Source organism: Gossypium hirsutum, chromosome D07 (genome assembly GCF_007990345.1).
Source record: "Gossypium hirsutum isolate 1008001.06 chromosome D07, Gossypium_hirsutum_v2.1, whole genome shotgun sequence".
NCBI lineage: Eukaryota > Viridiplantae > Streptophyta > Magnoliopsida > Malvales > Malvaceae > Gossypium > Gossypium hirsutum.
Window position 1 is genome coordinate 11,533,029 of NC_053443.1, and position 26,294 is coordinate 11,559,322.

Genomic DNA, 26,294 nt, shown 5'->3' on the forward strand with positions numbered 1-26,294 from the left:
AACAAAATTAAATAGTTTAAAATTAAAAAATCAAAGTTTACCCAAACTTTTATATCGGGTCCCACACTCCCCCATCGCAGGTTCAAATCCACTAGTCTAGACCTCATCGCTGCCTCCCAAGTTCGCGCGCTTTAGACGGTGATTTAGATTTTATAATTTTGTTAAAAAAAAAAAAAAGAGGAGGGAGCTTCCCCCTCTATTGCCGTAACCTACACGCTTATTTGTTTCTTTTACTGAAAATTAAAAGGACATAAATACCCTCGTTGTTTTGCACATATTCAATTTGGTCTAAATTATGTTGGAATTATTATTTTCAGCTATGTTAATATTTGTTTTTTAATTTAATTTTACCTTTTTAACATTTCCGGAATCATGGATATAAATTTTATTTAAAAACATTATTATATGAAGCTTTGACAATTTGATTAGTTACTTGATTCGTTATGAAGTTAGTTATAGTTGAGTGTTTATATTGATTAATTATGATTACAATTGTTGATATAGTTGTTAATTTAAAAAGTTTTTTTTTATTTTCTTAAAAAATACATGATTTGATTTAAATACACAAATTAATTGTTTTATAATTGATATTACATTTTTAATTATGAATTTTTTTCTTATATATTTCTAGAAGATAAAAATAAGATACATATAACTAATAAAAATATCTACAAATTGAAATCTTATTACTTAGTGGAATACTTGAATGCTGTAAATAATTAATTTTTTACTTTACAAATTGATTTTAGTTAGAATAGTAAATATTGATAAATTTCCCAAATTTGAATAAAAAATGACATTTTAAAGTTAAGAAAAATGATCGTTATTGAATTTTTTAACTTTAAAAAACAATAAATATGTCAGACCCAGGTACAATTGGAGTGGGTAAAGACTTTTGTTGAAATCTATAATTTTTATCTATTCATGGTTAATAGGCCGAGTTGAGGTTCTAGCTCAATCCGTTTAAATTACCCAAACTCATTTTACTCTTCCAAAAATTAAAAATATATTTATTTTAATTTAATTATAACATATATAAATATTAAAATATTTTTTATATTTTTTAACAATAAAATCGGCTGGAATTTTAAAAATATAAACACAAACCCAAGTCAAAAGTAGGTAAGACCTCTCCTCTTTGTAAAAAAGTTATTTTAAAAATTGAACAATATATATAATTTAAAGTTAAATTACACTTAAGGTCATTAAATTATTAGTAAATTTACGTTTTGGTCACTTAATTTTAAAAATCTATAAAATAGTGACTAAACTATTTAAAAAATTTATTTAAGTTACTAAACTATTCAAAAGTTTTTATTTAAGTCACTGGACCGTTAATTTTTTTTAAAATGCTCGGCTAATGACCTCCAAGTGACAATTCGACGATTAGTAGCTTAGTACGGTGGATACTCATCAACAACTAGAAGAACATACCTTAGATCCAAGTTGATCTGATGGTCAGTATTGGAGTTCAAAGAAAAAAATTGTTTGAATTTTAGTTCGAATATTAGTGAGCATGAAGAAGCTCATACAATAATGATTTCAATAGTTCAGTGACTAAAATGAAATATTTTAAATAGTTTAGTAATTATTTTATAATTTTTTAAAATTAACTTACCAAAACATAAATTTATTAAAAAAAACCAAACCTGTAGCGGTCAATAACTGAAATGAGTAGTTGTGGGTAATAATGTCTATTGACTAAAAGAAAAAAAAAATATTGGTGCAGCGGGACAAAACACAGAAGCTTGCTCGAGAAAAAGAAGATTTTCCCATACAGCAATAAAAAGAGAAAAGAATTTTTAATTTCTACAAAAATAAAAATAAAAATCAAATTGGAATATTTTCTACGATTTCACCTTTTGTTTCTTTATAATCTTTTCTCATAGTTTCCACAAGAAAAAAGAAGAAGAAATTTCTCTCTCATTGAACTCATTTGATCGTCATCGTCATCATCGTTTGATTTAAAATCTATTTTTTTTTTTGAAAACCAGACGAATTTGCCTTGATTTATGCCCTGCAATTGATTTTTTTAAAAATCTCGTGTTGCTTGGGTTTTGATTGTTTCGATCAAAAGTAAGATACGGTTTTACAAAAATTTCGTGCCGCATCCACCGATGCCAGATAATCGGCAAGTTCAGAACAATGTTGTTTCGAATCAATCCGCTGATAACATTGAAGGTAGCATAAATTCTTTGTGCGCTTTTTGTTACTTCAAATTAAATGAAGATCTGATGCCACTTTATACTTTTTCTCTATTATTATTTATTTAGAATTCTTTTGTTGTGATCGTTTTCCATTGTGATCAATGATTTTAAATTATTGTGAAATTGGTAAATTTCTATTCATTCAATAAAAAATAAGCAACTTTGTATATTTTAATCTGAAAGTCTGTCGTTCTTTTAATTGGAGGTTCTAAAATTGTTTTTTTCTTTCTTTCTTTTTAAAATTATAGTAGTAATAGGTTTGGTTAGGAAGCTCGTTGTTTCAATTGTTAAATGTGATGGCTTATTTGGTGCAATCAGATTATAAATATTTGAGATTCTGATTTTTCATTAATTTCGGGAAAAAAAATTTCTCTCTTTGTTTTCAGAAGCAATTCTGCGTTTGAAAATTAATGATAATAATCAAGAGGTGGGTGTTTCCAAATCAGTCTCGTACCCTGATCGTCCTGGTGAACCAGATTGTTCTTATTATTTAAGGACCGGATCATGTGGTTATGGAAGTAATTGTCGTTTTAATCATCCGGCTTATGATGCTCAGGTAATCTAGTCTTTGTTCTTCTTTTGAAGTGAATGGCATTTAGTGACTGATTATTTCAAGATGTAAAGCAAGTAGATTCAGATTCTCATTATATATCTATATTGCTTTACTGATGTAATGGTTGAATTTGTTGTTATTTGGTGCAGGGCAGTCAATATCGGGAAGAACTCCCTGAGAGAGTTGGACAGCCAGACTGTGGGGTATTGATACTTTCTCATTTAAGATCAGTGGTCTAAATTTGCCTTTCGCAAAGATGTTTGTGTTGCCATTTTGTGCTAGGGTGTATCTTAACTCTTGCTAAGAAAAGGAAAGGCAACTAACACTTGGTTATGACAGTAGATGGTATTTGATTAGAAACAAAATATTCCATTGAATATTAGCAGGCATGATTCTGTGTACATGTGCAAGAACGTTAACATGGTATGCAGTCAAATGGAGTTTTCTGGTTATGCTAGTCATCATCGTGCTGTTGCTTTTATTTTGATGGTGTATTGTTTTGTCAATAATTCTTTTTTACCAGTGGACGGACTAGGATCTTAATCTCACTAGTGTGCTAATGTTTCCTTTTAACCCAGTGAATTGATGTAGCTCAGGATCATGGGTGATATCATTTTTCTAATGCTAAATTGTTTTGACATCGGTCATTGCTGTCTCTTTTTATTTTTTTTTTCTTGTTCTTGTGATCAGAGACTAAGAAAACATTTGTTATTGGAAGTTTTTTTTTTAATTAAAAATTTTCATTAACCTCCCTTGCAGTACTTTCTGAAGACAGGAACTTGCAAATATGGATCCACTTGTAAATATCACCATCCAAAGGACAGGAATGGAGCTGGACCTGTTACATTTAACATTCTTGGTCTCCCTATGCGTCAGGTGCTTTCTTGTTCTCTTATTTGATGTGCTTGCTTGACCTTATGTTGTCTCATGCTGGCTCTGGATTTAGCAGGATGAAAAATCATGCCCTTATTTCATGAGGACCGGATCATGTAAGTTTGGAGTTGCATGCAAGTTCCATCATCCCCAGCCTGCTTCAGCTGGAACTGGCTTACCCGCAAATGGACCTGTGGGATCATCAGTTTTGCCACCAACAGTTGTGCCATATGCTGGTGGATTACCCACATGGTCATTACCTAGGGCACCATTTGTCTCTGGTCCGCATTTACAAACCCAAAGCTACATGCCTGTTGTTGTTTCTCCTTCTCAAAACATAATTCCTGCAAATGGCTGGAGCACATACATGGTAAGTGAATGTTTCTTTTGTTGAGTAATGCTTATCTGAAGTCCTGGCTCCAATCAATAAAATCTAATCTCTGCAAGGTGCGATTGTGTACTGTTTTCTTAAATTTTGAAATTTAAACATTTCACTTTTCTAAAAGCAAGCTTCATAAATTCTCTGCAAGTATAAACATCTGTTGATTCACTTGACTTACGATTCACTTTAACTTCCTATTGCTATATTGTGTGTTGTGTTTTCAATCACTGGATATGAGAATAATGTGAACCTTGGCATTTTTCTTAAAATAAAGTGATATGGTCTTGATTATTTTTAAAAGTTATTTATGAACTTTCTTTTTACCAGATGTAACTAAGACCTGAAGGGTCCATCCCAATTTCTTGCTTCTGCATTTACTTCATGTTTTCTTAGAAAAACTCATAACATGCATTTTCTTCTTATCTGCTGACAACATCTTATATCATTTTCTCATAAAGACTTAAGATGTGTGTTTTTATGAGTTGGTTGATAAACTGAAAGTTCCATGTTCATGATGATGCTGCTACATCCCATATCTATAATATTTAACAATGTCTTTGTCAATTGATTATGACCGGTTAGTTCAATGACTTGTTCTCACCGGAAGTGACTGTCATTCAGATGTTATGATAAAATTATCTGGTCTTGACTCCATTTTTATACGAATTCATTTACTATTAGACACATTTTCTTTTGCATAATTACAAGTTTTAGACACCTTAGATGTCCTCATCTTTGCTCAATTGTTGCTTGGGCTGCTTTCTGGGGAAAGCTGAGAGGCTTATGCATGCTTTTTTTATATTTGAAATGAATACTTAAAATGAATAACTTCATTGCTTGTACTAGTGACTGTTGTCCAAAACAAACTTAATGGTGTCTTAAATATGTTACCCTGTTTTGCAAACTTGCATATCCGTTCATATTTCATATCCATGCCATTCACTGTTTTTTGTGGTGATTGCTGCAGTAATATAGATGTAGGGCATGGTTGCTTTTCATATTTCATGTACATATATCTGACAGTTTCCTGCAACTACAATGTCATATATCTGCAGTTCTGATTCTTTATGGGTAGCTCTTGCCGGTTGGAATATCTTTTCTTATTTTGCCTCATTTCGTTTTTCTTCATTTCGAATTTAATTTCAATCAGGGAAATATGAGTCCTGCATCTTCTGCTGGTATTCTTGGATCCAATTACACTTACAACTCGATGAATCCTGCTGAGTTGGGCTCTAGTGGACAGATGCTTTTGTCATCAGCACCTGCTTCTAATTTTCCTGAAAGACCTGATCAACCAGAATGTAGGTATTATATGAACACCGGAACTTGCAAATATGGATCTGATTGCAAGTACCATCACCCGAAGGAAAGGATTGCTAACTCAGCCATGAGTAGTGTTGGCCCACTTGGGCTTCCTTCAAGACCTGTAAGTTTCATATCTATTTTTCACATGGTTAGCTATAGCTACTAAATATCCATTCAGGTGAAAAGATTGCTTTTAATATGCACACACTTGCTAAATAACAACTTTATAATTTCCTGTTCTGAATGTAGGGGCAACCTGTATGTTCTAGTTACACTATGTATGGACTCTGCAAATACGGGCCAACTTGCAGATTCGATCATCCTTATACAGGATATCCTTATAATTATGCTCTAAGCTTTCCTTTATCCATGTTTGATACGTCTCTCCTGACATATCAAAGAATGACACCACCACCCAATTTATACGAAGCTCCTCTACCATCAAGGGTTCCTGATTGGGCACGGAACACCGACCCCCCAAGCAAGAAACATCAAAACTTAGTGACCAAGAATTCAGATGATTCGTCTGAACAGGTTGCTTCTCCACCACATTCTTTACAGAGTTCTTCAAAAACCTCACACGATTAAAACTGATAAAATCCGTGTTGTTTTATCATCATTTTTAACTCGTCTGTTTTGTTAAATTCAAAACCTTCCGAGAACACTTCCATGATATGTGTACCTCCTGCACCCACTTTCACCTGTGATCCGACAGTGTTGTAGGTATCTTTTTTTTTTTTTTTGAATATTTTATATATGCAAAATGCTGGGGGGACGGGAAGGCATTTTTCTTTCTCTTTTTTGTTGTGAATAAAATGCAGGTGAAAAGTTGATATGTTTCTCATTATTATTGCTTCTATGTTAGTAGAATGTGATATTTGTGCCGCAAACTATTCGTGGTTGACTTTAGATATGTCTGAGTTCAACTTGAAAATTTGGGTTTAATTCAGAAAATTTCTTAGTCTGATCATTGTTGAGCATTATATAATTTATATAATTTACATCATTTAGAAAAAGAAATTGAGTGCAGTTTTTGGACATGCTTCATTGGTTTCGACTGGCACTGAACGTGAAACCGTGCGGAGGAACTTTGAAAGGCGGAGGACGGGCAAAAATGGAAATATGACTGAGGTTGTGATATTCACAGGGGCGAAGACAATAATTTGTTATTAAAGAGCTAAAATAAAGTTTTAGAAGTTTGGGGTAAAAAATTTGCTTTGAAAGAGCTTGAATTTAAGATTTTATAATTGAAAAGGATTAGAGCTGCTGATATTATACCAATTAACTAACGGAGCCAAGGTCGCCATTTATAGCTACGTATGGAGTAGGGGCCGGGTGGATGCGGGCGGTGCTAAATTTATCTTTGGTCTCATTTCACTCACTATGAATGAATAATCTTGAAAATTATTATCACTTTCATTGATGTTTTATGCATCTATTCCCATATCACTTTAATTTAATTTTGATATAGATTTTTTCTATTACATGTTATTACATTTTAATCTTTTTAATAGCTAAATATATACACGGATAAAATAACATTTCTCATATAGTGGAGTAGGGTGAACAAACAATTACCATAATTGTTCTATATCTAATGTCCAAAAGTAAAATTCCATCTCACCCCACCTCGTACTGCTTTTCAAAAAAAATAATTCACTCCATTTAGAGGAATCAGTTCAAAATCCATGAGGTGGTTCAAGTTTTGTCATCCCTAGTTACGATCTTGATTATCATATGTTATTGTTGTAACTTACACATAATATAAGGACCGATAGTAAAATTTCACCTTTTTAGATAAACATCACCCAAAGTCACTAACGCCATGTTTGGTTGGATGTATTGGCTGCCAATACACCCCTAATCGGTGAGCCCCACTTAAGACGCCTCTATGCCCTAATCGGTGAAATCCACCGATTTGTAATACATCCCATTTGCTCAGATCAGGTGCTGCATCCTTTACCCTCCCTATTTTACCCTCCCGATTGGCTTCCCCGTTGTCTTCCTTCCTTCTACCTTCTGCCCATTTGCTCAAGTTTCGATCGATTTCCTTCTACCTTCTTTTCTTTTTCTTTACAACTTCTCTGTCACTCTTTCGATTGGCCTTCTCAACCAGTCGACCTTTTTCTTTTATTTTTCTTTCTATCACTCTTTCGATTGCTCTCAAGTAGTGGGTTTCCAGGTTACTGCTACTGAAAGGTAAAGGTTACTGCCTTGTTAGTGCATTCACTTCTTCAACTTTTGTGTTTAGACTGTTCTAGTGGATGAGACTCCAATTTGGAGTTTGTAACTCGAATCTTATTGAGCAAATGTAACACAAAAGTGAGGGTGATTTGCTAGTTTGATTAGACCAATTTTCCTCTAATGCTACTGAGTTTCCCCTGGACAGGTGGACATTAATTTTTTACTTTCACTTTGTAATCTTGTTTCCTTTAGGTCACACAAGGGATATCAGAATTCATGCCAACACCTTCTGAGAACCGTGAATGTTGCAAGAACAAATACAATGTCCAACATACAGTACTGGTATGCATTTTGTGCATTCTATTTGGTTAATTAGATGTTGTAGGTTGCTATTGTGTTTATTCTTGGGAACCTACATCTGTTTTTAAGTGAAGTTCCACTTTAACACAATTGATGAAACTGATCTCCTTGAAGAGACATTGGTTGAGACGTTTTGAAGAGTAATTGCCCAAATTTTTTGGTAAGTTGATTCTGTGCAGGCACACAGTTTATTGAAAATATAATTTTTGAGATTATTGAGGTCCAAGTAATTAAAAATTAGATAGCTGCATGTGTATAGCCAAGCTGAATGAGCTTTCATATGTACGAACAAAAGAAAATTAGGAATTGAACTTTATACTACAAATGGATCAAAAAAGAATATTAAAGGGGCCCCTGAGAGCTTCTTTTATCTGATATCCATTTCTTGCTTGAATGTACATAATATGAATTTCATTAGCCGAATTGGTTGGTCTCTTCCGAATCCATGAAATCAATGGGCAAATACTTTTCTCTATTTGAACATACATGGTTATGTAGCTTGTGAATGTTATTTCTGAGTACATATATACTGGTGTATGATAAATACTTTCCTTTTTGCTTGGATTATCACCCTCTTTAACAGCTACTTTTTTAAAATTTTGGGTTCCAAAAAGGTTATGATCCTTTAAATGAATGAGGATTATTTGTCAGTTGGAAAATACGTTTAAGTTTGAATCCTTCCTGTTTATTGGTATTTTCTTCATGCTTTTTTCTGGTGTATTTCTTCAATATACATGCTGTTAAGTGACTGATGCTCTCTTATCAAATAAGCCTAACCATGTTTTTGTGCTCTCTTATCAATATATAGGTTCTTCTTCATTGCACTCTGCCCCGAGTTGCTCATTACAGGTTAGTTTCCCCGATTGCATGTTTATCTTCAACTGTTGTGCATGTATATTATTGAAATTTAGATTTGTTATCTCTGTCTCTATTATCATTGAATCCCTTTTTATTATTTTCTTGATCATTTAGCACAGGAAGATACAGTGCTAGGATTATTAATTAATTTCATCGATTTTTGCTTATTCCTGATTAAATATTTTAAATATGATAAATAGCGATAAAGAAAGAGGCGATTAGACTTTACTGGCATTTTAGCATATATGGTTTTTGGTGTAGGGAGGGGTAGATATACATGCATTGCATGGATGTTTCTGTGAAGCAGTGGACAAAATGGATCTAATCTTTGATCCCTTAGCTTAGATGTCAAAATTTGTTGCCTTCAGTTCAAAGTTTTATTTATATTTTATATGTAAAATCCCCACTATTTTTCCACTCCTTTTTCAAACCAGTAGGAGTTTATTCTTCCATCTTTTAACTTTTCCTAATTCTATCATGCACATTGATGCATTCGTTTTTTATACCACTATTGATCTAGGTATGCTTGATTTTGTTAGTTTTAATGGGTTTTGTTTTTTTTTTTTTTGCTTAATTCTTGTTTTGATCTAATTGCTTGATGCGAATGTCATTTTTTTAGATTGTTCTCGAATTTCTATTTTATCTTTAAGCTACTAGATCATGATGGTTCTATCTGCTTGTTAAATCTTTATTCTCCTATTTTAAGTGCAAGGGAATTTAAGAATTTAGTTTTATGGCAGGGGCTATAGGAATGATTTAATTTGTTATTGGTAACTAAGCATTAGAGCTTAAAAGATCTTAGCTCTGAGCAAATTTTCTGAATGGTTGTTGAGTTCATCTTATTATGTTTTTTCTTGCTTTCCGGTCCCGTGATTGATTATGTTAATTGCTGCCTGGATTGCTTATAAATGGCACTAATGCTCAAAATTCTTTGCTGCCTTGCAATCTTCTGATTATTTGTGTTAATTGTTGATTTTGATTTTTCTACGGATGACAAGATTCGAACAAGACTGAATAGGGTATTCTCCTAAGAGCGTGAAACAACTGAAAGCATGTGTTTGGAATTTTTTGTGTGTGTGATAAGTGGTCTTTTGTTATAATATAATCAAAATGATGGATGATTGGTTTAAAGAATGGCCGTTTCTCTTATTAAATTTCAGTATCATGTGAAGTTGGCAAATCTGTGTCTATATGGAAATATAACTATTTTTTGTTAGAGGAAGAATGCTGGTTGGCGATCCTCTGTTTATTATGTGAACTTTATCTTGATGTGCTGAATTTGGCAATGAGTGATGCATGGACAGGCATATAGATTGGGATAAGAGTATGATTTCAAGAGCATGTGTTTTGAACATAGGCCATGATAATACAAAGGAAAAAGTCAGCCATTAAGATCAAACAAGTAATTAATTTCATCAAAGAGCATTCAAAAAAAGCATTCAAATTGGCATGATTATTGACTGATATATATATCTAAATCTAGATCAAAATAAATCATATATAATAAAACTAAATTAAAATAAGACCTAAATGAATGAAAGTCAAAAAAAAATAATGTTGCTTAGAAAATCTTTTCACATTTGAACCTACCATATGAAGAAAATCTAATTAAACTTGGGTCTCCAAATTCATATTTATTGAACCCTTTTTTACTATTTCTAAGGAAAATTATATATAAATTTGTTTTCAAAGTGGTCAATAATGTGAAATCAGTAAATAGCAATTCCTTCAATAATTATAAACCTTAATTATTTTAATCAATAATTAAAATAAGGACTTTAATATTTTATTATTAAATCAAATCCTCATTCTTTATTTTATTTGTTTTAAAATTAGAAAAACCTTAATTAAACTAATCATAAATAAATAAACTAATCAATGTTCAAACTTTGAACATGCTTTATTAAACTAATCAATGTTAAAACTTTGAACATGCTTTAATGAACTAATCAATATATTTATACGAAATTAAATGTTATAAAAGTTTTAAAACTTGAATTATACATATACCAACAATTAATTTTAGGTCAATTATACATACACCAACAATTAATTTTAGGTCAATTATACATGCTTTATAATTTCTTTATTGTTTGGGTGATTGATAAAGAAATGAAATTAAAGTTGCAATGTTGAAGGCGAAGCCAAATATTGAATCTCGGATTAGGTGCCTAAAAAGGGAATGGTCAGTCGTCTACGACATGCTTAATGGCCAAAACAACAGCGGTTTTGGTTGGGACGAGCATAGGCAGCTTGTTGTTGCTGAAGATGCAGTTTAGGAATCCTATGTAAAGGTAAAATGTATTTTAAGTATTTATTTGTTTTTTTACAAAACTTATAACTAATATGATTTCTTCATTTTTTTTAGAGTCACAAAGAAGCCTCTCAGTTCAGACATCGTTCTTTCCCTTACTACAACCAGCTTACTGCCATATACGCAAGAGATCGGGCGACTGGGAAAGACGCTCAAACAGTTGCTGATGTTCTTGAAGAAATACATGCTGAGGATGAACGTACTACAGATATGAATGAAAAGAGAAACACATTCTATGACTGCGAAGCTGACGTCTCTTTAGACGACATGGATGTTTCTGGTACAGATCCGCGAGGAGATAGAGACCAAGGGGGTTCCTCATCTTCAAACAAGAGAAAGAAGAAATCTGATGCTCGTGATAATGTGTATTTTTCATTTGATGAGGCTGCCACTTTGTTGGGGAAAAAAATCCAGGTCGTTGACGATCAAATCAGTAGGAGTATTGCCTCCGAGGTAGTAGTTCAGCAGAAGTCAGAAGAACATCAAAAGATGGAAGAGAAAGCTTCAAATTTATATTCAGCCTTATGGTCAATTAAAGGTTTAACCGACGATCAGCGGTATGATGCTTTGAGTAAAATTCCCGATCATCCAACTCAAATGATCGTTTTCTTTAGTTTACCTTCTGTTGCCCGATTGGAATGGGTCAGAAGATTTCTTTCTCACCATTAAATATCAATGTTCAAACTTTTTGATGTTGTAAAACTATATAACATATGGATTATGATGTACAATTTCATTTTCATCTAACCTTTTCTTAATATAAGTTAATTATGTTTATGCAGAATATAATTCTCAAGTTATATATTGATTTTAGTAAATTCATATAAGAACATTTTATTATTAAGAATTTTATGAAATTATATATCACTATTAAATTATATTTAATATTAATTATTTTAAATTGTATAAATTCATATAAGAAAATTTATTATCAAGAATTTTATGAAATTTAATAATAATTATTAAATTATATGTAATAATTATTATTTTAAATTATACAAATTCATAAAATATAATTTATTAGTTATAATTATTTTAAATTATATATTTTAATTAAAATATATTTAATATTAATTATTTCAAATTTTCATTTATAGTATCATATATTATGATTTGAGTAAATTCATATAAGAATATTAATTATTAAGAATTTTATTAAATTATATATTTTAATTATAATATATTTAATAATAATTATGTTTAAATATGATTAAATTATTTATTATTGATATTAATAATCTTATTAAAATTTAAATAACAATAACAATAATAATTTACCAAAACAAATTTCTGCTAATTATTAAGAATTTATTAAATTATATATTTTAATTAAAATATATTTAATAATAATTATGTTTAAATATGACTAAAATATTTATTATTGATAATAATAATCTTATTAAAATTTAAATAACAATAACAATAATCATTTACCAAAACAAATTTATGCTAAGGGTATTCTAGTCATTTTAGTTTTTTCCATTATGCTATTACACCTCTATTCCATTCAACCAAACACAAGATTACTATTACGCCTCTATTCCATTACATTCAACCAAACAGTTGATTTGCTATTACACCTCTAATCCAATACATCTCTAATCCAATACAGCGAATCAAACGCACCCTAAATTATTAGTAAATTTATGTTTTGGTCACTCAACTTTAAAAAAAATACAAAATGATTACTGAACTATTAAAAAGTTATCATTTAAGTCACCAGACTATTAAAATTGTTATTGTATGGCTTTCTTTGTTCGTAAAGCTTGCACCAATTGAAATCACTCCTTTCCCTTCTTTTATACAGTTTAAATTTTGTTCATAAAATAACTTTAAAAGTCATGGATCTATGAACCAAAATCCAAACAGTTTTCTTATTCGACCTTTGATTTCGATTGTCAGATCAACTTGAATTTAAGGTATATTCTTCTACTTGTTGATGAATACTAATTCATCATATGGATCATTGAATCGTCGCTTGAAGTTTGCTAACATAAATAAAAATTTAACAGCTCAATCACTTAAATAAAATCTTTCGAATAATTCAACAATTATTTTGTAAATTTTTAAAGTTAATATAAATATTTTATTGATGTTGTTAAATAATATATATATATATCAGTCAGGTCAATGAATATATAATAAAACTCAAAGTACAAATCTCTCATTATGACTCAAGGAAAGATCGTCTTTCCCCAATGTCCAATGTATTTAATATTAATACATATTTCATCAAAAAGATTATTACATATATAAACACCATAGAAAAACTAAGAATCCTCTGGATCTCGATCAACCAAAATCTCGATTGCTACAAGAACCTTCCTTCAACTAAGAAACCATTTAATCCCCCCCTCCAAAAAAAAAAAAAGAACTCTAGGGTCTTTTTTGTTTTTGGTTTTCTCGATCTGGGTATAATCTAAAAACTATTGTGCTTGTTGTTGCTGGTGGGGTGGTGGTGGTGGGGATGAGGAAGAGGGAAAGAGAGAATCCTTGTGGGATATGTGGTCACTATCACAAATTCGAAGAGGGGGAGGTTTGTGGGGTATGTGGGCATAGAGCTCCCGTTTCATCTGACAAAACGTCGCTTCAAGTCAGTGCTTTCCCCTCCGTGATATTGCCTGATTTTCTTTATTTGGGTAGCTACGATAATGCCTCTCGTTCTGAGCTTCTTAAGACTCAGGGTATTACTCGTGTCCTCAATGTAAGCCGGCTCTCTTTTGATGTTCTCTTCATTATTGTTTTGTTTCTGTTTCTGTTTTTGTTTTTTGCGTGTAATGTTGTATCAGCTTATGGATGTTGAATTTATGGATTTTGGAATGGATTTTTTGTGTTGTATGTCGAAGATTGTGTCCTTAACTATGATGGGATTTTTGCATTTTAGCTACTTGGCATGTTGGATTAATGATTGAATTAGTCTCTTTTGTTGGGAAAATTTTGGTATTTTTCTGATCTAGATAACTTTTGTGTTAGTTTTATATGTGGGATTAAGGATGTTAAGGAAAGCTTAGTTTACAACTTCGGGAATCTAGTGAATTTAGTATGGTTATTCTCAAAGTACATTGCATTTACATTAATAGTTGAGACTCTAGTTTAGGCCTTTTACCTTTTGGCTAAACTTATAGATGTGTTGAATGAATTTCTATGGTGATATTGCATGTTTGGTATGTGTGAATGAGGCTAAGGCTAGTATCATTGATCATGAGTTACAGAGATGGAGAAGAAGTTTAAAATCAAATGTATGATTTTGGCATGAGGTGATACCAAAAGAGGATGTATGGCTGCAATGTAGTAATGCTAGAAATAGAATTAATAGTAAGCTTTGTCATAGTTAAATAGTTCTACGAGTGATTGCTTTTTTTCTTAGTCTTGCGTGTCGTACGGAGAATCTAATAGTGCAATTAGTCATAAAATTGAAGTTGTAAGATTTGCATAATGTTTACTTGTGAATTTTAAAATAGGATAGGCAGAGGTAAAAGCACTATGGAGGCCCTTTTACTAAGAGTCGGATTGCATTTTGCCCTTTCTACTCAAAAAATGTGTAACTTAGTCTCTGTAAATTAGATCAAAGATCTAACTAATCATTCTGTTAAAAACCAGTCTATGTACATTAGAACGAGGTACATGTGGCATACCATGTGTAACTATCTAGTTATTTCATCAACCACGTCAGGTTTTAACTATAGAAATGGCTTGCTCTTTGATCTAGCGTATATGGACTAATTTGCCCATATTTTTTAGTAAAGAGGACGAAATGCAATCAGAATCTTAGTACAAGGGCCTCCTTGGTACTTTTACCGATAAGCAGATAGGTGTAGAGTAGCAATCAGTTTGAAGATAAGGAGTGAATGATAGATGCATTGAAGTTCCTTTTTCTTATTTATTTTTGAAAAAGGTTCCGTTTACTATAGTAATGGATCCCTTTTGATAGTAATTTAAAATTCTAGTGAGCCTTTCAGATGTTTAGAATTAACCAGAAAGTGCATAAACATAGCAGCAAATAAATAGCTTGTTTGTTAGATTTACATGATATTGAAGTTTATGTATTCCACTCGCGTTTTCTAAGGGTTATAAACTGGACTTTACTCGACTCGGTCAAAGATGAAAGATCTTCTTGCATCAAAGAATGGAAAGGTGTTAAAGTTTTGGACATAATTTAACTGAAACTATAATAGGAATGAGGAGAAAATGGGATTGGGGATTTTTATAACTGCAGTCTTAGGATTTTGATGTTTTGAATCATAAGTTTTAGGGTAAACTACACCATTAATCACTAAACGATGTGTAAGTTTTTGTTTTGGTCATTTAACTAAAAGAAGTTGCAATTTAATCACTAACATTTTCGAGATTGTTTTTTTCGGTCACCCGATTGATAAGTGGCATTTTTTTAGTTGGTATAATAACAATTTTAGTCTTTAGTGTTTTTTAGTTTAGTTAAAAAACTGAGGATGAAAATTGTTATTATGCCAACTAAAAAAGTGCCACTTAACAGTCGGGTGACCGAAAAAAACAATTTCGGAAACATTAGTGACCAAGTTGTAACTTTTTTTAGTTAAGTGACCAAAACGAAAACTTACCCGTAGTTTAGTGACTAATGGTGTAGTTTACCTTAATTTCATACTAAGAAAACAAGCATTCGTTATCATCTCATTGCTTGGTGATGGGATTGAAAGGAACATGCAGGATGGTGTCGAGAACATGCAGGATGGTGTCGAGATCCGTTCTTTTATATTTTCCATTCTGCAGTTTGCTCTCTTCTTTGGATACTGTGACTGCTACGATGCGTAATTGCATAATATCACTGTCAAGTATCAAAATTATATCTTACTTATATGGCATGTTCTTATGTTATTTGTATTATCTCTTTGCAGACTGTACCTGCTTGTCAAAATCTCTACAAGAATTCATTTACCTATCACTGCCTACAAGATGACAAAATTTTGCAATTTGATGATGCTGTACAATTTTTAGGTCCGTTAATCCTCGTATTGCATTTTGAATTTTTAGTTCGTAGTCATGCTTATGACTTTGATATCTCCTCTTTCATGCATGTCTTTGGTATTTCATCCTTCACATTGAGTTTTTTTGCTTGTGCAAATTTGTAGATGTACACAATAAAACTCACTTTTTTTGGGTCTTGAGAAGCATTTATATTTTATCAAGTATATTTTCTCTCATTCTTATTCACTTGAGGTAAAAGTTCCACGGAAGTCTTTGTTTTAGGAGTCAAATTGTGTTTTGACCATTTTACTCGAAAAAGGGGTAAATTAGTTCTTGTATATTAGATTAAAGAGTAAATTGGCCATTTCTGTTAAAAATTTCATCCATTTCTACTATTAAAAATTAGCGTGGTTGATGGAATAACTAGACAGTTACACATGGCATGCCACACGCACCTCATGCTGATATATAGTTGACCTGTTTTTAACAGTAGGATCAGTTTGCTCTTACAGGAACTAATTTGCCCATTTTTTAAGGGGGCTAAATGCAATCTGACTTCAAGTACAAGAGTCTCCATGATGCTTTTACCTTTACTTGATGAGTTGTTTCTTTAATTTCTTATTTCACATGGCCAACAGTGTGTATTCTTCTCTCAATTATATGTGCTTCCCTTAGGCTTCAAAAACCATTTTTTTAAGTCCCAATTTCTTCTTTCAACTTGTTAATCTTCTTGTTGTTTGCTCTACTTGAACCACCATGCCCTTCGTTACCCTAGTGAAAAAAATGGCTTTCCGGGAGCTTTCACGCTGATATTATTCCCATGATAATTAATTTATGTTTGTCAGTTGCATTGCAGTAGCTCAGACACTTCTAGTTGACATGTTGCATAGTTTTATAATCTCTTTGGCATTTTTCTGACCTGTGGTCCATTTTTGCAGAGCAATGTGAGAGAGATAAGGCTCGAGTCCTTGTGCACTGCATGTCAGGAAAAAATAAGTTGAGTTTACTGCTTCTTATCCAAGAAATTCACACTAAAACAAACATGAGCGTATTGAAGTCACTTGCTAAACTGCTATATGAGTGTTTATATACATATATATATTCTTTTTATTTGAGGAAAGGGGTATTCCAACTCTTCATGAAGGGATAGATGCACCTATGAATGAGCCAAATGCTCGTGTGCTTGTGTGTAATGCCAATTTAAACAAAACGATATTCTTTCTGGCAGGTCACCGGCTATTGTAATAGCTTACTTGATGAAGTCTAAAGGATGGAGGCTTCAACCGAGCTATCAGTGGGTTAAAGAACGGAGATCATCTGTTGAGTTAAGTCAAGGTATTTTCTAGCCTCGACTTTGATTAACCTTATATCATGAAAGCCATTAGTTAAATTGACTGTCAGTTGCTTTATTGAAAAACGTCTCTGAAACACTAATAAGTACTTTGATTTTAGGTATGCTTTATTCCCATACAATGTTGTTGCTATTACTCATCTCTTGTATATATACTCGGCCTTTTTTTCATTTTTCATTTTTTGCTTTGGAAACGTTTTATTACCTTCTGAGAATTGGCGTTGGTTACAATTTTGTAGATGCGTACCAGCAATTGCAGGAATATGAGCACAAGCTCTTTGGATCATGTGATAATAGCAATCTTGCAGGAGCCCCATCCTTCAACTTTGGCTTCTCGAACCCAAGTGATCCACTTCCACTTCATGTTCCCATTCCCGCTTTCAACAACCTTGGTACTACTTCCATTTTCGCCCGTCCACCGCCTTTCGAAGTTCCTCCGCATGGGTTTACTTTCGGTGCTGACCGAACCCAGAGAAGCATGTCTGAAAACCTATCAAACCCTAGTGGAAGTGATATTCCAATGGATAGTTCTTAAATTCCTCGAGTTTCTTTTGCAACTCCAACCCTTTTAACCACAAAATCGGATTAGGACGACACCTTGGCTGTAAATTAATGCTAAACTTTTCTGGTTCACTAGATTTTCTAATGAGTGCCTTGAACGTTAATGAACGAAGCACCATTTCGGTTTCGAATACAAAGATAATTTTCAGTAGAATCAATTTCATTTCCTTCTTTCTTTTTTCTTTCCCATTTTCGGAATAAATACAGTTAGTTAATTTGAATAAATTTTGGGTATGGATATTTATTTTATCATCTGTAATGAATTTAGGATAGTTTGAATGCTAATCCTTGGGTGCATGATATTTGAACCAGTTTTAGTTGATACATTTTGTGGGAGTGCCTTAACAACTGCCCTAAGGCGATGCCGGCTACTGGCCACCACCCGATCATCCCTTGTCATGAGGTCGCAAGGTGTCGCTTGTGGACTGTGGTGACTCTTGTAGGTGTTTGTTTTTCAAGTTTTTGCTCGAGTTCATCTCCTTGCCTTGGGTTCCCGATTGGGCTGTTTTCGTTGAAGTCTTAAGTTCCCATCGCTGGTCAGGTGCTCCTGTGATATTGGTTTGCCATTAAATGAGAAGAGATGGAGGTCTGGTGTTAACACGGCAGTTCTTTTTTCTGGTGGCTAAATCTATCATTGTTGGTTTTATTTCGGCCTGCTTCAACTTGCATCAAATCTCTTGGTGGATGTTGGTGCTTGCTTTTAGTTCAAAATGATGTTACTTTTCTTTTTCTAGTTTAACTGTATTCTATTATTGGGGCTTCATTTTCTCAGTAATTTTATCTTTTTCGCTTAATAAAATTCCTTTATTTAAAACAAACAAGTCTAATTGTAATTCCTGTAACATTGAATATTTGATTTCATTACTTTAATATATAAATTATAAATTTAGGGAACTCAATTTTTTTCTAAATTATATAATGCTCAACAATGACGAGAATTGAGACCAGAAAAGTTTCTGAATTGAACCCAAATTTCGAGCTGACTCAGACATCCAAGTCGAACCTGAAGTTAAGCTGAACTCCCGAATAACTTGTGCACTGATATCACATTTAAAAACATTATAGTGACACCACTAACATAGAAGCAATAATGTTTGAGAAAGATATCTTTTCACCTGCATTTTATTCACAACCCACACAAAAAAAAAAAAAAAAGCCTTCCCGTCCCCCCAGCATTTTGCATATATCAAATATTCAGGAAAAAAAAAAAGCCTACAACACTGTCGGATCACAGGTGAAAGGGGGTGCAGGAAGTACACATATAATGAAGTGTTCTCAGAAAGTTTCGGATTTAACAAAACAGACATGTTAAAAATGATGATGAAACGACACAGATTAAACTAGTTTTGATCATGTGAGGTTTTTGAAGAACTCTGCAAAGAATGTGGTGGAGAAACAACCTGTTCGGACGAATCATCTGAACTCTTGGTCTCCAATTTTTGATGTTTCTTGCTCGCAGGGTCAGTGTTCCGTGCCCAATCAGGAACCCTTGATGGTAGAGGAGCTTCAGATAAATTGGGTGGTGGTGTCATTCTTTGATATGTTAGGAGAGACGTATCAAATATGGATAAAGGATAGCTTAGAGCATAATTATAAGGATATCCCATATAAGGATGATCGAATCTGCAAGTTGGCCCGTGTTTGCAGAGTCCATACATAGTGTAACTAGAACATACAGGTTGTCCCTACATTCAGAACAAGAAATTATGAAGTAATTGTTTAGCAAGTCTGTGTATACTAAAAGCAAACTTTTTCACCTGAATGGATATTTAGCACCTATACCTAACCATGTGAAAAATAGACATGAAACTTACAGGTCTTGAAGGAAGCCCGAGTGGGCCAACACTACTCATGGCTGAGTTAGAAATCCTTTCCTTCGGATGATGGTACTTGCAATCAGATCCATATTTGCAAGTTCCGGTGTTCATATAATACCTACATTCAGGTTGATCAGGTCTTTCAGGAAAATTAGAAGCAGGTGCTGATGAGAAAAGCATCTGTCCACTAGAGCCCGACTCAGCAGGATTCATCGAGTTGTAAGCGTAATTGGATCCAAGAATACCAGCAGAAGATGCAGGACTCATATTTCCCTGGTCGAAATTAAATTAGAAACGAAGAAAAATGAAATGAGGCAAAATAAGAAAAGACATTCAATCGGCAAGAGCTACCTATAAAGAATCAGAACTGCCGAAATATGCTATTTATGACATTGTAGTTGCAGGGAACTGTCAGATATGTGTACATGAAATATGAAAAGCAACCATGCCCTACATCTATATAACTTCAGCAATCACCACAAAGAATGGTGAATGACATGGACATGAAATATGTAGAGATATACAAGTTTGCAAAACAGGGTAACACATTTAAGACACAATTAAGTTTGTTTTGGACAACAGTCACTTGTACGAGCGATGAAGGTATTCATTTCAAATATCAAAAAAGTATGCATATGCCTCTCAGCTTCCCCCAGCAAGCAGCCCAGACACCAATTGAGCAAAGATGAGAACATCTAAGGTGTCTAAAACTTGTAATTATGCAAAAGAAAATGCGTCTAATAGTAAGTGAGTTAGTATAAAAATGGAGTCAAGACCAGATAGATTTATCATAACATTTAAATGAAAGTGACTTCCAGTGGGAACAAGTCATTGAACTAACCATTCATAATAAATTGACAAAGCCATTGTCAAATGTTACAGATATGGGATGTAGCAACATCATGAACATAAAACTTTCGGTTTATCAACCAATGGATAATAACACACATCTTAAGTCTTTACGAGAAAATGATATAAAATGTTGTCAGCAGATAAGAAGAAAATGCATGTTATGAGTTTTTGTAAGAAAAGATGAAGTAAATGAAGAAAAGAGACATTAGGACTGACCCTTCAGGTTAAGTTACATCTGGTAAAAGAAAGTTCATAAATAAAATTTTAAAATCATCAAGACCATCTCACTTTATTTTAAGAAAAATGCCAAGGTTCACATCATTCTTGTATCAGTGATAAAAAAACACAACAATTTAGCAATAGGAAGTTAAAGAGAATCATAATTCAAGGGAATCAACAGAATGTTTATACTTGCAGAGAAATTTATGGAGCTTGCTTTTAGAGAAGTGAAATGTTTAAATTTCAAAATTTAAGAGCACGGTACAAGATCGCACCGTGCAGAGATTAGATTTTATTGAGGAACCAAAACTTCAGATAAGCATTACTCAACAAAAGAAACATTCACTTACCATGTATGTGTTCCAGCCATTTCCAGGAATTATGTTTTGAGAAGGAGAAACAACAACAGGCATGTAGCTTTGGGTTTGTAAACGCGGGCCAGAGACAAACGGTGCCCTAGGTAATGACCATGCGGGTAACCCACCAGCATATGGCACACCTGTTGGTGGCAAAACTGATGATCCCGCAGGTCCATTTACAGGTAAGCCAGTCCCAGCTGAAGCAGGCTGGGGATGATGGAACTTGCATGCAACTCCAAACTTACATGATCCGGTCCTCATGAAATAAGGGCATGATTTTTCATCCTGCTAAATTCAGGGCCAGAATGAGACAACATAAGGTCAAGCAAGCACATCAAATAAGAGCACAAGAAAGCACCTGACGCATAGGGAGACCAAGAGTGTTAAATGTAACAGGTCCAGCTCCATTCCTGTCCTTTGGATGATGATATTTGCATGTGGATCCATATTTGCAAGTTCCTGTCTTTAAGAAGTACTGCAAGGGAGGTTAATGAAATTTTCTAAATTAAAAAAAGCTTTCAATAACAAATGCTTTCTTAATCTCTGATCATAAGAACAAGAACAAGAACGAAAACAAAAAAAGATGAGAGAGCACTAGATCAACCATGATCCTGAGCTACATCAGTTTTCTTTAGAAAAAAAAAGTCATGCATCAATTCACTCGGTTAAAAGGGACCATTAGCACACTGGTGAGATTAAGATCATAGTCCATCCACTGGTAAAACAGTATTATTGACAAAACAATACACCATCAAAATAAAGGCAACAGCAAAACGATGACTAGCATAACCAGAAAACTCCATTTTACAGCATACCATGTTAACGTTCTTGCACATGTACACAGAATCATGCCTGCTAATATTCAATGGAATATTTTGTTTCTAATTAAACAACATCTACTCTCATGACCAAGTGTTAGTTGCCTTTCCTTTTATTAGCAAGAGGTAAGATATACCCCAGCACAAAATGGCAACACAAACATCTTTGGGAAAGGCAAATTTAGACCACTAATCTTAAATGAAAAGTATCAATACCCCACAGTCTGGCTGTCCAACTCTTTCAGGGAGTTCTTCTCGATATTGGCCGGCCTGCACCAAATAACAACACATATTCAACCATCCAGTAAAGCAATATATATACACATAATAAGAATCTCAATCTACTTGCTTTACATCTTGAAATAATCAGTCACTAAATGCCTTTCACTTCAAAAGAAGAACAAAGACTAGATTACCTGAGCATCATAAGCCGGATGGTTAAAACGACAGTTACTTCCATAACCACATGATCCGGTCCTTAAATAATAAGAACAATCCGGTTCACCAGGACGATCAGGATACGAGACTGATTTAGAAACACCCACCTCTTGATTATTATCATTTATTTTCAAACGCAAAATTGCTTCTGGAAACATAGAGAAAAAAAATCCCGAAATTAATCAAAAATCAGAATTTCTCAAATATTTATAATCTAATTGCAACAAATAAGCCATCACATTTAGCAATTGAAACAACGAGCTTCCTAACCAATCCTATTGCTACTATAATTTAAAAAGAACGAAAATTTAAAAAAAAAACAATTTTAGAAGCTCTAATCAAAAGAACGACAGACTTTAAAATTAAAATATACAAAGTTGCTAATTTTTTATTGAGTGAATAGAAAATTTATCAATTTCACAATAATTTGAAAACATTGATCACAATGGAAAACGATCACAACAAAAGAATTCTAAATAAACAACAACAACAACAATAATAATAGAGAAAAAGCATAAAGTGGCATCAGATCTTTGTAAAATTTGAAGTAACAAAGAGAACACAAAGAATCGACGCTACCTTCAATGCTATCAGCGGATTGATTCGAAACAACATTGTTCTGAATTTGCCGATTATCTGGCATCGGTGGATGCGGCACGGAAAGTTAGTAAAACCGTATCTTACTTTTGATCGAAACAATCAAAAAACAAACAACAAGAGAGAAAAAAAAAAAGAGTCAATTGCAGGGCATAAATCAAGGCAAATTCGTATGGTTTTAAAAAAAAACGATTTTAACTCATAATAACGACGACGACGATCAAAAGAGTGCAATGAGAGAGCAATTTCTTCTCTTTTTTCTTTTTTTTCCTCTTCTGTCTTGTGGAAACTATGAAAGAGATTATAAAGAAACAAAAAGTGAAATCGAAGAAAATATTCCAATTTGATTTTTATTTTTATTTTTAATTTTTTGTTTTTGTAGAAATTAAAATTTCTTTTCTCTTTTTATTGATGTAAGGGAAAATCTAGGATTTTTTTTCTCGAGTAAGTTTCTGTGTTTTGTCCTAGTGTACCAATAATAATAATTGGTTAAAATATGCTATTAGTCCTTGTATTTATCTAGAATTTAAGATTTAATCTTTACATTTTAAAAGTTAAATCTTACTTTTCCAATTTAAAAATCCTCGTCCAATTATCAATTTTGTTGATAATTTCTAAAAAAATTGTTAACTTGGTATGTCTATTTTTTGTCAATCATATCACATAATATGAAGATAACTTAATTCACGTGACAAGTTGATAAATTTTGATGGGAAATACAAATAATGTTAATTATTTGATTGGGAATTTTTTTAAGCAGAAAAGTAAACGGACTTAATTTTTAAGTTTTTAAGCATAGAAACTAAACCTCTAAATTTGTCAAAATATAAGGACTAAAAGCATATTTTATCCATAATTATTTTCTTTTAGTCAAAAGACATTATTACCCAGAAGTTCAACTTCTCTCTTTCAGTTATTGACCGCAACAGGTTTGGTCTTTTACCTTTTCTTTCTTTCTTTGTGAAAATGAAGTGCAAAAATAATATTTAATTATTTATGTTATTCAATTTTTTAAAATATTTACTTTTGGATTGGTATAATTTTGGTAAAAAGACTCTAATGTCTCTCAATTTTGATATTAAGCAAATTGGTCCCTTTCAAAAAATCGAAACAATTTGCTCCTCTCAATTTCTAGAGTGAGCACTAAGAACAATTAATCACTGCATTAATGGTTTCATTAATTTTACATAATTTTAATTAGGATAATAATAAATTTAGCTCTCATAATTTACACATTCTATTAATTTGATAATCTATTAACAAATTTAGCTTGCAATATTTTTGTAAATGTGCAAATGTTGAGGCTAAATTTGTTAAATTTTTTAGAATCAAAAGCAAATTAACAAAATACATAAACATCGAGGGTTAGCTTTGTTATTATATCAATCAAAATTATGCAAAATTGATGAAAGACATTAACGTCGTGATTAATTGTCCTTAATTGCTCACTTTCAAAATTGACAAGGATTAAATTGTTTTAACTTTTTAAGAGAGACTAATTTTCTCAATTTTAAAATTAAAAGGGATTGGATAGGCCTTTTTACCTATAGTTTTTAACCTCTGATCTTCACGACTAAGCTCATTTCGATACATATATCTTCTGTCCACTTTAGTATTTAGACTTAGCAATTAGATTTATTGTAGTCCCTATATTTGGTTTTCATCAAGATTTAGGTGTGTTCTTAGGGTTGTAAATGAACCAAGCTTGAACGAATAAACTTTTGTCCATGTTCGTTTGTTTATTTTTAAACTTGTTCGTATTCAGTTTGTGTTCATTAATAATTTCAAATTTTTGTTCATGTTCGTTTATTTAAAATTATGTATGTTCATTTTAACTTAATTGAACACATTCACGAACAATGTTAATAAATAATAAACAAACAAACAAACAATAAATATATACACATATATTGTTTAGATATAAAATAGTCAAATATAAATATTAATAATTATATTATAAATGAAAAAAAATACAAACCAATATAATTTTATTAATATATACTAATGGAACAATAAACAGGTTTTAAGATGATTGTATTAATATATACTAATAAATTTTTTATAAAAAATATCATTAATAAATAAACGAGTTTGTTCATGAACATAAATGAACCGAACACACATTTGTTCGTGTTCATTCGTTTATTAAATGAACATAAACTTTTTTCATACTCATTTGTTTAACTTAATAAACGAACATAAACAAATGTTCTATAAATAATTTACGAATAATTCATCGAACGTTCTATTCATTTACACCATTATATGTTCTCCATTACAATGAAGAAGCACTTTCAAGTTAAAATTATTTTTTCATAGTAAAAGTATCCAAAAACATTTGGCTTGTGGAATCAAAGTGCGGACAAAAAGTACTCTTTCACCCAAATGTAAAAATGTGAGATTTAGATGCTTTTGGGTTTTTCATTTGGAAGTGAAAATTATAAAAATATCCTATTTATAATAACTATTTAAAGGGTGTATAAAAATTAGATTAATTTATATTATATATATTTATCTTCAGTTATTTAAATATTATTTTTTATTATATTTATTTTTTAAAATATTTTATATATTATTAATTTCATAAATAATTTATATTAATTACTTAAAAAATATTTAAAATTTATATATTATGTATCATTATATTAAATTATTTAAATATTATATAACTTAATTAATTTTTTATTTCCTATTATCATGTTTGAACACTAAAAATTAATAAATTACACTTTTTCATAATATTTTTTACTGTACTTTTTAAGAGCGCTTCTTCTAGCGCTTCTTCTAAAAGCAATTTTCAACCGCACCAACAATAAAGAATTAATATAATTATCAATTTCTGATATCAACGAGGGCTAATAAAAATTCGTGGATTCAATTGTAAACTACGAAATTCAAAAGTTAAATTAATTCCTTTACTTATTTATTTATTTATTTATTTAAGAAATAATAGAGGCAAGGGTATATCTAAGGATTCCTCGAAGTATGCATGTGAGTATGTCAATGGAATATTTGAACTAGAGTTTTTTGCCACTCCACCTGTTGCTTAGGTGATATATTTATTGTTTTTGTATTACATTTATTTTAAATGCACAAAGTAATTTATCTTAAATATTAATTTTTTAAATAGTTTAATGACTACATGTATTTTTTTAAAGTTGATGAAAATGTAAACTTATTCTTTCATCTCTTTATTATAATTTTTTTTTTGGATGAATAATGAAATTCATTAATCAAATAATGCAGTTAAACTGCTACAAAAGAACAAAAAAAAACATTGTACAGTAACTTTAAACTATACTAAC

General features: G+C 31.8%; 3 protein-coding genes across 7 annotated transcripts; 2 read left to right on the forward strand and 1 right to left on the reverse strand.

Moving 5' to 3' along the window:
* Window positions 1–1,692: 1,692 nt before the first annotated feature.
* On the forward strand, window positions 1,693–10,058 carry LOC107954050 (zinc finger CCCH domain-containing protein 3). Of its 5 annotated transcripts, XM_016889513.2 has the most exons (10): window positions 1,729–2,181; window positions 2,594–2,763; window positions 2,910–2,963; window positions 3,520–3,636; window positions 3,710–4,003; window positions 5,166–5,441; window positions 5,570–5,854; window positions 7,757–7,846; window positions 8,673–8,713; window positions 9,721–10,058. In XM_016889513.2, exons 1-10 carry the CDS (start codon window positions 2,118–2,120, stop codon window positions 9,734–9,736), a joined length of 1,407 nt encoding a protein of 468 aa, XP_016745002.1. In that variant the 5' UTR covers window positions 1,729–2,117; the 3' UTR covers window positions 9,737–10,058. The 5 variants fall into 5 exon arrangements, with proteins under 5 accessions (XP_016745004.1, XP_016745002.1, XP_040953405.1 ...); XM_041097471.1 differs by having other exon boundaries at window positions 8,673–10,058; XM_016889514.2 differs by lacking the exons at window positions 7,757–7,846; window positions 8,673–8,713; window positions 9,721–10,058 and adding an exon at window positions 6,351–6,773 and having other exon boundaries at window positions 1,730–2,181.
* Window positions 10,059–13,174: 3,116 nt separating this feature from the next.
* On the forward strand, window positions 13,175–18,043 carry LOC107954043 (protein-tyrosine-phosphatase IBR5). Its single transcript, XM_041097473.1, has 5 exons — window positions 13,175–13,740; window positions 15,908–16,007; window positions 16,916–16,973; window positions 17,206–17,312; window positions 17,568–18,043. Exons 1-5 carry the CDS (start codon window positions 13,504–13,506, stop codon window positions 17,861–17,863), a joined length of 798 nt encoding a protein of 265 aa, XP_040953407.1. The 5' UTR covers window positions 13,175–13,503; the 3' UTR covers window positions 17,864–18,043.
* An 855-nt stretch (window positions 18,044–18,898) lies between these two features.
* LOC107954042 (zinc finger CCCH domain-containing protein 3) lies at window positions 18,899–23,476 on the reverse strand. Its single transcript, XM_016889498.2, has 7 exons — window positions 22,972–23,476; window positions 22,371–22,540; window positions 22,171–22,224; window positions 21,495–21,611; window positions 21,128–21,421; window positions 19,704–19,979; window positions 18,899–19,574 (listed from the first exon to the last, which is right to left on the reverse strand). The coding sequence occupies exons 1-7, from the start codon at window positions 23,033–23,035 to the stop codon at window positions 19,230–19,232; spliced, it is 1,320 nt and encodes a 439-aa protein (XP_016744987.1). The 5' UTR covers window positions 23,036–23,476; the 3' UTR covers window positions 18,899–19,229.
* Between the last annotated feature and the right edge of the window lie 2,818 nt (window positions 23,477–26,294).